The sequence below is a fragment of the Poeciliopsis prolifica genome, unplaced genomic scaffold, assembly GCF_027474105.1.
Source record: "Poeciliopsis prolifica strain line A6 unplaced genomic scaffold, Auburn_PproV2 SCAFFOLD019, whole genome shotgun sequence".
In the NCBI taxonomy this organism is placed as follows: Eukaryota; Metazoa; Chordata; class Actinopteri; order Cyprinodontiformes; family Poeciliidae; genus Poeciliopsis; species Poeciliopsis prolifica.
In genome coordinates, this window is record NW_026562394.1 from 1895754 (window position 1) to 1910062 (window position 14309).

The 14309-nt window shown below is 40.5% G+C and overlaps 1 protein-coding gene across 2 annotated transcripts; it reads right to left on the bottom strand.

The window, feature by feature from the left end:
- Positions 1 to 355: 355 nt before the first annotated feature.
- brd8a (bromodomain containing 8a) lies at positions 356 to 10168 on the bottom strand. 2 transcript variants are annotated; one of them, XM_055043426.1, is made up of 20 exons: positions 9746 to 10168; positions 9248 to 9344; positions 8207 to 8276; positions 8052 to 8101; positions 7851 to 7973; positions 7697 to 7777; positions 7556 to 7620; positions 6801 to 6943; positions 6455 to 6646; positions 5193 to 5283; positions 4954 to 5103; positions 4708 to 4862; positions 3415 to 3823; positions 3045 to 3097; positions 2703 to 2971; positions 2481 to 2573; positions 1991 to 2059; positions 1615 to 1897; positions 1256 to 1300; positions 356 to 1165 (listed from the first exon to the last, which is right to left on the bottom strand). In XM_055043426.1, the coding sequence occupies exons 1-20, from the start codon at positions 9786 to 9788 to the stop codon at positions 1106 to 1108; spliced, it is 2541 nt and encodes an 846-aa protein (XP_054899401.1). In that variant the 5' UTR covers positions 9789 to 10168; the 3' UTR covers positions 356 to 1105. The 2 variants fall into 2 exon arrangements, with proteins under 2 accessions (XP_054899401.1, XP_054899400.1); XM_055043425.1 differs by having other exon boundaries at positions 8207 to 8279.
- Between the last annotated feature and the right edge of the window lie 4141 nt (positions 10169 to 14309).

Genomic DNA, 14309 nt, shown 5'->3' on the forward strand with positions numbered 1-14309 from the left:
AGCAATCAATGACTTATTTAGCAATTTATGAGTCTTTTTATCCACCCATACGTCTGTCAAAATATCATTTATCGGTCTTTACATCTATTCATAAATCCTTCAGTCAATCTTCTATCCCTCCTTACATTTGTCTTTCATTCGTCAATGTAACTGTTTCTCTGTTCATCCAGCTAACCAGTTTATTATCCATTTGCTTACTATCTATCCATTATTGAGAATTCATATATCCATCCTTGTTCATGCATCCTTCCGTATTTGCTATCAGCAATTCATGCATCCAGCAAAAATGGCCGCACTATTTGTTCTTCCTGTCATCCATCCATCCATCTACTTCTAAACTAGAACTGGACTCGTATTTGCTGTAAGGATAATTTTTATTGTGTTGTAACGTTTTCTGGTCCACAAAACAAAAATATTAATGTCACATCTTCTCAGTACACTGAACATAAATCCAAGCAAATCTCATAAGAGTTACTGTTTCACAGGAAATTTCACAAAGGCAAAAATCAATGCTACACAATCAAAACCACCATATTCATATGTTGTTGTTTTTTTTTTTAAATAAGAGGCTAAAAATGAAATTTCACACAAAATGTTTGTTTGAGATGCAAAAAGTGCCCTTCTGCTCTGCAACTTTAGGGTGCAAATATTTAACCAGAATCTTTAAACCTTTGGTTTTATATATTACAAAAACGCGCACGCACACACACATACAGTTCATGAATTAAAAACACCAAACTGGTTTAATTTTAACACAACTGCAGGCAAGAAGTAACTCATATCCTTATCTATGGACCACACCTATTAAAACATTATGAGTAAGTGAATTTTAAAGGTTTTAGTGTTCCAGGCGGTTGAACGTAAGAAGCAGGTTTAGTCTGCAGTAACATCAATGAAAGGTTTGACCTGGTCACACAGAATACCCCACAGTGATCTGGGATTATACAGAATATAATCCATGTCTGAATAGTTGTTTTAGAGCAGACCCTTCCCAAGCTACACTCTGTCCAATCATCCTGGACAGCAAGTCAAAAACAGCCGATCTGCACTCATTCATGTCCTTTTGCTTCGCAAACTCAACTGACAAGATTTTCCTTTGTGGATTTCACTTCTTCATCTTGAGGTCGGCCTCCATGGCACTACGGCGCCCTCTGGTGCCACCGTCCTGTCATCAAAAAGCAGCATGTCGGAAACCTCGAATCTGGATTTGAAGTGCTAAAGGAAATGTTTCTGAAGGTAATTGATGTTTACTTACAAAAAGAGAAAGGAGAAAGGCCGGCGAGGACATGGAGACAGTGTCCTGTAACATAAAAACAATGCAAAGGACTTACTTTAGACCAAATTTACTGAACCATGTATAAACTGCTAAAGAAACATTTGTTTTTTTTTGTTCCAGATAGTTCTGAAACAACATGTCAACTAGTTTGACTTGGGAACTACATTCAACAAATAGTGTTCCAGATGTTTATTTTTATTCTTTGTAATCAGTTTAAATGCATACTGTAAAAAATACACAGCTACCTCAAAATAAATAAATGTTAAGTCATTAGAAATATGCTTATGTCTCTTTCTGGTCTCATTTTCTCCACTTTTGTCTTAGTTCTAGTGAAGCACCTTGTCAGTGGAGTCCTGTCTGCGTGTGCTGTCGCGGCCCCTCAGGCTCTTGGCGCTGATGCCGGACTCAGACGTCTCCATGATGAGCTGTGTGGCCAGGAACTGTTGGATCTGCTCCAGGACGTCACGCTGCATCTCCAGAGCCATGTGGTACACATCGTGGTCCAGCCCGTTGTACATGACCGCGTTCTGAAACATCAGCATGATGTCCCTCTGAAACTCCGCAGTGGTCCGTATTAAGCCGGTCTCGATGTTCTTTTTGATGGTGGCCAGGTCCATGGGTCTGCAGAAGAAACCACCAGAGAGACGAGTTGTTGAGTCTGAGTGATGGGATTTCTTTAATTTCTTAGAATTTGCAGGTGGATTTAGTGCTGACCTGTGAACAATACTGTGGTATCCTGGAGCAATTTCATCTGTTACTGGCTGAAGAAAGACATTTGCATACCTGCAACAAAATAAATTCATCTGTTGTATGAAGGCTTTAGAAAACGTCAGTGAATAAACAACTTATGAAGACCAAGAAACACAGCAGGAATGTTGGGGATGAAGTAGGAGAGAGTCAGGGTTTGGTTGAAAAGCTGTGAACATCTCACAGATCAATTCTCAACCTACCAAGACATTTCAGTCCACCAAAACGGAAAATAAAGTAGTTTTCCAAGGTTTTCTTTTATGTTGAAGTGGCAAGACGTAAACCAGTTACCAGAGAACTATGAGTTCCAATTTGAGTTTGTTTCAAGTGCTGGTAAATGTAGTAGAAGGTACTCCAGTCAGATGAGGCAAACGTGAATTTCTAGCCAACATACAAAAAACCTGTGTAACCTGTGTATGAATGCTTGTGCAAGGCACTGTAAGTGTCGTTTCCTGACCTGTGATTAGCTGCTGCTCGCCACACCAGCATAATGGCTTTCTTCCAGATCTTGTGAGCCTGCAGAGCTTCCAGGTCCTCGCTGCACACCGAACTGCACAGTGCAGGTAGAAAAGAAGAAGAAATGCAGATGTCAGCAGGAAGAGGAAACTGCAACACCTCTCCGCCGCCACACGCTGATGACAGTCATTCCTTCGCATGTCCCTCGACGTGTTCCACTCACAACTGTGATGACGCGGGGCTGCTGGGGATAGAGTCCGCTGTGTTGTGGAGCTGGAGGGACGAAGACGCCGTATGGAGGCTGTATCCATCCTCGCTCTCGCTGGCCGCAGGTTCCAGCTCCATTTCGCCGTCGGGTTCAGATGAGAATTCCTCCACCCCGTCACCCTCTTCTTCCTCGCACAGCTCCGGTCCCAAGACCTCGCTGTCTGCTTTTGACCCCGAAACGTTCTCTCCTTCCTCTGCTCCAAGTCCATCGTCTACCTTCGTCTCCTAGGGCAAAAATGAAGACACATGCGGAGATAAAACTGCGTTTGAATAGAAGAATGCATCGTGTTTGTTTTACCTGGGAATCCCAGTCTGCTTCTTGTTTGTCTTCTAATACTGAGTTTGCTAAGACTGCAAAGATGAATAACAGGAAGGTTTGTTTATAAAAGTAACTGTTGAGGTTTTAATATGGGGCTGTGAAAGTGTTTTATCCTCAGATTTCTTCTGTTTTTGCTTTGTTGTTCAACTAAAATGTAACAAAAGGCCTTATTCCCTTAATAAATGAATAATCAGCTTTTTGCATTTACTCAGATAATTTTTATCCAATATAAATTTTTTTTTGATGATCTAAAACATTAAAGTGTGACAAAAAATGCAAGAAATAGAAGAAATCTGTAAGGTGAAAAACACTTTTTCACACCACTGTATTTATGTCTGTGTCTACATACCTCCAAAGGTTTTTTCCAGTTTTTGTGGTGGTTGCTTTTCACCTTCACAATCTGTGCTACCATCTTTTGACATGTGTTTACTTGAGCCTTCCTGTCCCTCTGCCTCTCTCGCTCCGCTGCACTGTGAAGGCGTCGCACTGTGCTCCAAAGTCTTCGAGCCGCATGAGGAAGAGGGAGGAAGGCTCTCCAGTTCCAGGGGAAATGCTGACAGATTTTTATCTTGGCTGCTGTACAGAGAAGAGAGCGACACTTCTGCACTGCCCTCCAGGATCCGGTGAGTGGGGTGAGGTTCTTGGGCCTGTAAAGGCCCGGCGTCCCAGGCCGCAGTCAGAGCATGATCGTTCTCCTCGCAGAGGGACAGGGCGGCCTCCACGGCGGCAGCATCCAGCGCCTCTGCGGCCTCATCCGCCTGCAAAGCGGGGAAACTTCAGTCAAACCAAAAATCAGAAAAAGCAGAGAAGTAAGCTATTTAGCTATATGTTGAGACATTCAGGCTGCGAGAGAAAGCAAGATTTTCAGCGGAAAACACAACGGCTGATTGAAGAACAGCAAAATGCCTTTGTTCTATTATTTTTTAACTTTTAAGCTGTCAAAATCCTGAAATAGAAAACATTGGTTTTAATTAAAACTGCAGTATGTAACTTTTATGAACAATATTTTTTGTTAAAACTGTCACCATGTAGTGACAGCAAAACGTTTTTCACTTTGTGAAAAACTATTACCATCTGTAGAAATGCACTGCTACTGGTCAGACAACCAATCAGAGCCAGGAGGCGGGTCTTAGTGCTGTATTTCTGCAGATGGCAAAACCGAGCAGAGCACACTGTCCGCAGAATTAAAAATAAAATACTGTTTGAAAATATTTCCTGCACACAATTATAAACAGATGTATGAGAATTAATTTGATCATTTAGCTTAATTTTCTCTATTCAAATTCACATTTTGTAATGTTGGACGTATATTTTGAGAGATGTAAAGTGACCAGAGAATAGGTGTATTTTTTAAATTATTTTTAATGTTTATATATTTCATTTTATTTTGTCATATAGATTTAAATTGTGTAATGAAATCTGGTAAAAAGTTTAATTTCCTTTTAGGTGGATCCACCTGTACATCGTCCAGTTTCAATAAACTAACCTAACAAACAAGGGGAAATATTAATCAGGAAACAAAATATCCGTGGATCACAAAATCATCCACAAAATTCTGATCAGTATATCTGTAATGAAAACACTCATATTATAAAAGTCATTCTATTTACACCTCAGCTATGATTTTAATAATTTCTTCAACCTTGTCTTCAATGATGGCGATAATGTCCCCCACTGTCTTCAGGTCTAGCTCGTCTCCCATGTAGGTCACGTCTTCCTCGCTGAGATCTGCCACTTTACTCTCTGCAGAGTCAGCTTGGCAGTTTGGATTTACAGACGGCGCCATCACATCGACCGCTGCAGATAAACCAAGCTATAATTTAACTTAATTAAGCAAAACCATAATTTACTACCAACAGAAGTTAGTAGTTAAAAACACAGAGCCTACCTGTACTTTCTGAGACGGCCGGGTCGACAGAAGCAGAATGAGGAGCAGGGACTGGACCGCAGGAGGCGGAGTCTACACCGACCATGAAACCTAACGGAGAGGAAAACTGGGCCGGACCCGCCTCCAGAAGACGGGACAGCATCGGCGCACCTGCCGAGTAAGTTTAAAACACTCCAATAGCCTGAAGCAAACAGTAAAAAGGAAATATCACATACGCGTCATCAATCGTATGAGCGTACCTGTTGCTTGAGAAAGAGGCTGACATGGTGAATGCAGCTGAGAGTCATGGGATCCTGATACGTTACTTGGCGACCCGTCACTCTCTCCAATCTGGGAAGAACAACAGCAAACAGAAAAGAAATCACATGGTATATATTATGAATAAGTTCCACAATCCTTCAAAACGGACTACTGCATGTGAAGGAAATGAATCCCTGATCATGATGCTGCCACCACCTTGATTCACTGTTACATTAAACTATAGCTAAAGGATGCAACTGATTTTGATGTCATTTGATGAAAGCTCTTCTAGGATTCCAACTTTATTTCAGGTTAATCAGGTTCACTGAAACTGATAAATTTTTTTCCCTGACCCAGTTTAGGAACAAAGGATACAAGTCAAATTTACTATGATAAAACCTTCTAAATGAATTGTAAAACTCTTATTTTTCACATAATAAACTTTCATGTTAAGAGGGGTTTGTAGACCTTTTACATTCAGAGTGTGTTCCCTTATGCTGTAGGAAGTGATTATTTATGCTTCAGAGCCTCAGATATCACAGCAAAAACAAAGACATAAAAAGCTGTATGGTGAGGAAACTAAGCAGGAAAACATTTTATTTTTCTGATCCTCATTTGTTTGTAAAGATTTTACATCCTTTTGTTTGGTTTTATTTGAAGCAGGACTAGGGAAAGCAAATACTGGCTTTAAAAACAATGAGGTGGGATTTATTGTGTTTCATAAATAGAAGTTCCTGCTATTTATAAGCTTATGCTCAACCCTGATTGGAATAAATTGGGTCCCATCTGTTTGAGCATTTTGGTTTTTTTGATAAGATTGCTGCCAATTCCAAAATGGAGTTTGTATTCCGAGTTATAAAATAATTGAACCTGCAGTTTATTCAGTACATTTGTGCTGTCTAGTGGTCATTAGCAGTAAAAGGCAACTGATGGTTTTATTTTTGTTTCTGCTCTCTTCTTCACCACTGAGGAATATTATCTCTGTGATTTTGATTTTTATCATCACTTGGTTTTAAGAAAACCTCCAGACTTTGTAATTTTGCTAATCAACAAATTAAATATACAAGCTGATTCATCTGTCTAGGTACACCGATAAAAACTGATTTTTTAAATCAACTTTATCATTACTCTTCTAGTAATAAATATCAAACAATATCAGGGTAAACCCCATTTTCTTACATGCAGTTCTAAATATTGATTTAAACTGTGGAAGACCTTTTTCTTTAACTTGTTCAGTTTTAGTGGAAGCCCAGCTGCTTACCAGTCTGGAATTTGACGCCAAGATGCTGCCTTTCTTTAGTAACTCTGAGAGGAGCGGAGACGGTGGTGGGGTGGCTTTCTGGCTCAAGAGCTTTTTTTGAGTGGCGTCATCCAGAATTACCCCATGGTTAATCTCATCGTTAGCAGGTCCAGGGGTTTGGGAAAATGTTACTGATGCTGCTGTTCCTGAAGACTAGAAACGCATAGAACAAGTCAATATGAAATCTGCTCACTTATGCGCTAGTTTTCAACATTTTTTAATGTGTCGTTTTCCTTTTTCCTACACTGATCATACACATATTGAAAGAAAAATAAAATATTTATGCATCACACCTTCAGAGACTTACATTTTTTGCCGGTGGACCATCCAGCGTCACGCTCTCCAGTTGGTCACCTGGTGGGAAGTCCTGTCTTGGGGAGCTACAAGCTGAGGGCGAAGGCATGGTGACACTAGGCATCCGTTTAGACAAGCACTTTGCTGCCTGTCTGGCTGAAAGAGGAAGCAACAGTTTTCTAATCATGCATGATTTTTCCCTTCTCAAATAGGGAAATATAACAACGATGCTCTGGCTTTTAGAAAGTTGGTGGTAAATAGATGCATCTCAGTAAATTAGTAGAAAACTCCAATTCCAGGCATGACTTTAAAAAAAACCTGATGCTCTTGCACTTTATAGATTCATTACACATAGACTGGTATATTTTACGCATCTATTTCTGTTCAATTTAATGTTTAATTTAAAAAGAATATATTTCTCAAAAAGGTCACTATTAACTAAGAGCAATTAAGAAAATTGATTTTTATTATTTAAATGTCAAACCTCTGGAAAGTCTGTGCTCTGAAAAGCAGTCTGCATTGTTTAGGTCAGTGGTTTTCTGGCTAATCCAGCACGGTGACAGTGTGATCATCAAAGCCAGTATTTAGTACTTTTGGTAAAGTGGACAGGTGTTTGTAACATTGTCTAGCGGTCCTGGAAGACATTCAATAAATTGTACTGACTTGTGACTGACATTAACTTTTTCTTCATCTTAAGCTCTAAGATGAATAGATCCAAATGAATTAATATAGTATTGAGTGAAAACAGCAGCAACAAGAAGCATTTACCCTGATAAGCAGCATCTGTGTTTTTTCTTTTTAACTCCGCTTCCTCCTCTTCCTGTTTTCTCTTCCTGGCAGACACAAAATATGAATATTTTTACATGTCGCATTTTATTAAGACGTTTAAACAGATTTAGTTCGTCTTACAGTTTAATGTCTTCCCATAACTCCTCCAACTTGGAATCCAGATGTCCAGCCTGAATCAGCTCAGCCTCTCTCTTCAGCTTCCTGTTAAACCAGCAGCACATTAACTCACTAACTCTTGTCCTGCTGCTGATTTTTATGGAGTTTAAAAGGTAACCTGTGAGCTTCCTGCGTTTCTTTGATCAGCTTCTTCAGTTCCTCGATCCTCTCGCCCGTCAGTCGGCGTACGATCACGTCTTCCACTGTCTCCACCACTTCACCCTTCTCACCGCGCTTCCGCCTACGAGTGACACAAACATTGGTTTATGGCACTGTGATATGCTAACATATATCAGAAACAAAGCTCTTATTTGCTCACTTTGGAGCCTCTGTTGTTTCCAGGAGCTCAGAGTACTTGGAGGCACAGTGCTGTGAGGATGCAACAAAGAAAGGAGATCGGTTTTGTGACTCAACAAAATATGATGAGTCACAGCTGCAGCATGAATTTATGCAACACGAAAGAACTCAACATACCTTCTGAGAGAACCAATCTGGGGGTCGGCCCGGTTCTGCAAACGGCTTGATGGCTCGACTGACAGACACCCTGCTGACACGGAGAGATGCTTGAGTCATTTTGGAAAATCTCTTTAGATTTTAAAAGCAGAATTTATTGAGCAGCGTGCATAAAAACCATTAACAAAAAAGCAGAAACAGAATTCTGGCCAGTAGTTTATATGTACTCCTCATTTGCATGAAGTTCATATAATTTGGGGGTTTAAATTATTAATTTGAACTATTTTATTTTTCTTGGTGAACTAATAATAAAGCTGAACTTTTATGATTCATAAAAACAAAAATTATGAGCACACATTTGAGTTCTCTCTAGTATAGACAAAGACTGGTCAAAACTATTCTTTTTTTGTTTGTTTATTTTATGAGTTTGGTTGATTTCTGCAAAGTGTCTGGGTGTTTAGAAAAGTGCTATACAAATAAAATACATTAGTACTATTATTGTTATTAGATAATTATTGCTAGCCTGCTTGATCCCTTTAAATATGAAACCAAGTATGATATCCAGCTGCTGTTCTCAGGCAAATGAACACATTTGGAGCTCATACTTCTATGTTATTCTGCAATGCAAAGCACTGTCACCTGGGCAAATGATTAGGAGGCAAATATAACCTGTCATTGGTTGTAAGCTGACAAAATGTGGAAAATTTCAAGGGGTATGAAAGCCCTGTGTCCTAAGATCCTTGCAACAGAAAATTAAAAAACTTTATGCGTTTTGGTAGATGTTCTGTTAAAAAAACAAAAAAACAAACAAAAAACATGTTTGGATATTATTTGCATGTTTCATATTTGGAGACTCCCCCTACAAAGAAGAGGTTCAAATACATCTTTAATAGCCAAGTATCAATAGAAAAAAAAAATGTAGTTGAGTGGATGCAGCATTTCGATCAGACTGTAGCTATTACACATTTATAACAAATTTGTTACACAGTAAACGTGCACATCATGCCGTAACATTTGATGAAGTTTAATAATGTTTAATCGTTTTGGAAGAGAATGCATTACCAGTTCTGATCTCCGCTCTTCATGACAGATGTGGCCAAACACAGCTTCTCCCTCACTGACCATGGCTCCGTTGGTCCAATCACAAGCAGCTTGTGCTCTGCACGAGGGGAGGATGTGGATGAGCCATGGCATAGACACACACACACACACGCACCGATAATGTTTAATAAATAAAACCTTTATGCTCTACTGCTCGTGTCGCTCAGAAAAGGCCTAGAATCGACTCCACTGTTCGTGTTAAGACCGCGGATTGTTTTCGTGCAGTTTTATGAACGAAATTCCAGCAGTAGCTGTAAATCAGACCCCCACGGAAAATCAAAATGTCGTTTGTGCACATTAATGGAAACTCAATAAACAGCAGTGTATTAGATGGAGCTGTCAACTCGTGATGACATGCATTAATCCTTGCGGCAAGCTCCCCTGCAGGGCTGCCATGAAGGGAAGTTAGTGCTGCTGATTCCAACAGTAACGTTGGCTGTGTGCGCCACTGTTACTCACTTCCAACCCCGTTTGCCATCTTCCTGTCATCCCGACCTTCCATACATCTTGTTGGAGGAAACCCCGGCGATAAAACACGGCTAACGGCGACCGAAAACGACACAGCCCTACAGACAAACTGTGGACGTTAACATCAGTCTGTGTTGCGTTCAGGTTGATTTTTCCTCCTCTCTCTTTAGCTAGCACGCTGAATCACCGTCCCATTCTTGCGGCTCTTCTGTGCTGTAACTTGGAGACTCTCACTAGCTAGCTCGAAAGCTGCGTTCAGCTGACTGAGTTAGGAGGAGCGGAAAGGGTTTAGTTCGCAGAAACTCAGCTACCGAGCTGCATTCAGCCCCCCTCTGATTCTTTAGCTCACTACTCACAAGGTTATTTGTCATTCTAGCTAGCAGTGAACTGTCCCTTCACGCCCACCTCACTAATGATGATGGTGCAACCCCCAACGGCTAAACGATTTATAGAATTAGCTTGATTTGGTTTCATGAAAATATGTTTTTTATTTAGCTCCGTCGACAGAAAAGTTCAACTCAAAGACCTTAAAAGTGTTATATTTTTACCCCAATCTCCAGTGTCAAACAAAAGTGTTCATTTCCTTCAACGTTTGCAGTGACGGGTTTAGATATTGGTCTAATGGGCAGTTGCCCAGGGCAGCATTGGAATGGGGTATGCACAGAAAGACCAGATGAAAATACATCACAACCTCACATCTGTTTAGAAATTGTTCCAAATACAAATCTCATGTGACTTGCCCCCAATTACTTTTCCTCCAAATGCAAAAAACTCTCTGCACATCCCTCACTGTCCTCTGCTGACATTTTTCAGTATAGTATGGCAGCTCCACCATGCAGGACAAGAAAAGGCTTTAGAGAGAAGCAAAGGGAGCACAGAAGAACATTGGCTGTCAATGATGGAGATTTACATCTTCAAGAACAAACATGGAGCTTATGAGGGGCAGGGGCTCAAAGTTAAAAAGAGGCACATTGAACAAGATCTTAAAACACCACACAACAACTAGCAACAACCCATATTAATCAAGAATCTGATATCTAAACGGATCATACTGTTTCATTGCAAAGCAAATTTAGTCTGTTTCCCACAATAGGTATAATGATGCTGTTGAAGGGTTTCTGCTGCTGATGGTGGTGGAGGGCTGAGTAGATGTGAGACTGTAGTTTTTAAACAGAGCACAGGAGAGAACATCACTGGTTATGACATATACTGTGAAATAACAAATTTGCTGCTATTTTACAAAAAAAAAAAACCTAATAATATTGTGAAGAGGTTTTATTCGTATTAAATGATGTTCCTTTATGTGTCATATACATGTAATGTTTTTTGAATCACAGTCAAGGTGTTTTTCTGTGCAGCTGGAAACGGTGTACAAACTAATGAACCAAGATGTGTCTACTGAAGTAAGTTTCCAGGGTTGCTGAACTTCCCCAGACAGTTATTTGGGAACTCGCTGTTTTTCCCGTGGCCTTCCCTGCATGGAGACAGAGTGTTTAGTTTTCACCTCCCGTAAACATTACAGTGAATAAGCATACAAGGTTTCGTATGTTTTCCTTTGTTTCTTTTGTTTGGTCTTCGAAGATAGAGTCTCCGCCTCGGTAGTAGAGAGAGATGAATAAAGTAACTATGCAACTCTGGGTTCCTCAGAGCGGATCCTAATTTGTGCCTAATGCAGTATATTTCTTGCTCTCCATCTGCAGATGTATTAAAGATAGTTTTTGCTCCCTAACTTTTGTCTGGATCTCAGTCTCTGAATTGTGCACTTCACAATATGTAACAGCTTCCCCTTTATGCCCGTCCCGTCATACACACAGAGGAGGCCAGTTTGGTTGAATTTTCTGTAATAACTGTAATAAATGGTCAACACAAATTAGTACAGTGAGCTCCACTACTGGTCCATCAGCTCTCCGCATACACAGTAGAGCGCTCAACAGACTGCGTCACAAACAATCATTACAATCTGGCTTAACAACATATTTTTCTAACAAATGATCGTATAGTGATATTTGATTATTAATACTTCTTTAAAATTAATTTAACACAATCTGGTCTATTTCCTATAAATAAAGAAAAAAAATAGACAGACAACAATCAAATTTAACTAATAAACTAATTAACAGTAACTTCTAACTGAAACAGGGAACAAACAAACTGACAAGCTGGTAAATATAGCAAACCGACAATACAACAGACAAACCGACAACTCAACTGAAGAAAAACTGACAAACATAACTGACAAAATAATTTACTAATAAATAATATAATATAATTACCTGTAATAAATGGTCAACACAAATTAGTACAGTGAGCTCCACTACTGGTCCATCAGCTCTCCGCATACTGCAATAAAACTCCACGTCAGTCTTTGAGCACACCTACTATGACTATTCAGAAAAGAACTGGACTTGGTGACTTACCACAGTAGAGCGCTCAACAGACTGCGTGGAATTTACGGTTTAGCTTTGTATTTATAGGCAACCAGTAGGGGGCGCCAAAAACCATTCATCACATGGTAATTACAAAACATATTTTAGCAAGAATTTCATCTTAATACCCGTTACATACACCCCCCTGAAATTCTGCTAAATATGAAAAATATATCAAACAAAACAAAACAATCAAATAAAGTGGGTGTACTAAGGGAAAAGAAAAAAAAAGAAAAAAAAAAAAGTGCAACACTAGGAACGAAAGTGGGTATACTTGTCAGCAAAAACTCTGCCAAAAGGGAGTATGTAAAGAAAGGAGTTGATCAAATTCCTAACTAAACACAGACTCAAAAGTGCCCATTACACCTTTGAAATGTAACACTGTTCCTATGACCCTAAAAGCACTACTTAAGCACCTCTATGGTTAACACGGTTTTAACTCTGCTACTTAAACTGAAAATGCATTTGAAAAAAACGAAATTAGGGAACTAACAGACACTGCAGATAAAGAAGTTTCATCTACTTCTTGATTATTCATCTCACAAATAAGACGTCTGGGAGGCCTGATGGAACTACGGTCCCTAAGAATACAACGGTCAAGCTTTGTAGAAACAATTTGAGGTGAGGAGCCTGGAATGTCTGAACAGTCATCATTTGGAGCAGCCGTCACAGGAGCGTCAACGTCTGTGAGGTATTTGTCAGGAGCGAACATGTCTGTGGAAGGGGCTGTCATCATGTCTGAGGGTAGAATGTCACTGTCACTGTCACTGTTCTCCGGCTCATCAGGTGTGTCTGGACGTAGACCACTTCCATGCGCAGCAGTAGTACTGTCAGATTCGTGGTCCTCAGCATTCTCACATGGCAAGAAGCTAACAGAGAGTAGCAGGTTTCTGTGGACAACTCTCTCTCTGCCTGTTAGGACATCTTTAACTCTGTAGACATTGATATCAGGCCTGACTGATATGACCTCATAAGGGGTAGATTCCCACTTGTCTGCAATCTTGCGTTTTCCTTGCACTCCTCTGTTGGCAATCAGGACTCTGTCTCCAATGACGAGAGGTGAGCCTTTGATCTTACGGTTGTACAGGTTGGCATGGCGAGTCTGTTCCTTGAGACTGTTTTTCTGCACAATTTGAGCAGCCTTGTGTAGATCTTTTTTTAGGTGGGAAACAAAGTCTGAGTGGTTGACAACAGTGTTGTCGGTAAGGGTATGTTGAAACATCACGTCAACAGGTAGACGGGGGATCCTTCCAAATAGCAGGTAGAATGGTGCGAACCCTGTTGTCTCATGCTCTGTGCAGTTATAACAGAAGGTTAGTAGTTGCAGCATTTGTGGCCACTTTGCTTTTGGCTGAGGAGGAAGGGATCTGATCATGTCTCCCAGAGTCCTGTTGAATCTCTCTGAAACACCATTCCCCATGGGATGATAGGGGGTTGTATGGGATTTCTGTATTCCAGCCATTTCTAGAAGCTCTTTGATTAGTTTGCTCTCAAAGTTGGCCCCTTGGTCAGAATGTATACGACGAGGAAACCCATAAATGAGAAAGAAGTTGTCCAGAGACGACGAGCAACTTCCTTGGCAGTCTGATTCTTACAGGGGAAGGCATGTGCTATCTTGGAAAAATGATCAGTCACAACTAGAACATCCACAGACTTGTTCCCTTGCTCAGCAGTCCAAAAGTCTATGCAGACTAATTCCATAGGCTCAGTAGTGACTATGTTTTGGAGTGGTGCACGGCTGTGCGGTTCCGCTGTCTTTCCTACAATGCAGCGCTGACAGCACCGAACATAGTTCATTACATCACGGCCCATGCCACTCCAGAAATCTTTGTCTCACCAGAGACAAGGTACGGTGCTGGCCTTGGTGACCTGCTGCATCATGGAGACCATGGAGAACTTTTTGCTTCATTGAGTCAGGTACTATGAACTGGAGGATTTTCTTGTTCATGTGAGGATCTCTCCTTGCCTTGTACAGCATGCCATTCTGTATGGTGAGTCTGGTCCAGTGTTTCAGCAGCTTAATCACGCTCTGTGATTCATTAGTCCTTTCACGTTTGGTAGGTCTTCTATGTCTCCGTACAAAGTACATGGCTCTGTTGATTGTGTCGTCAGCTTCCTGCCAATTGACA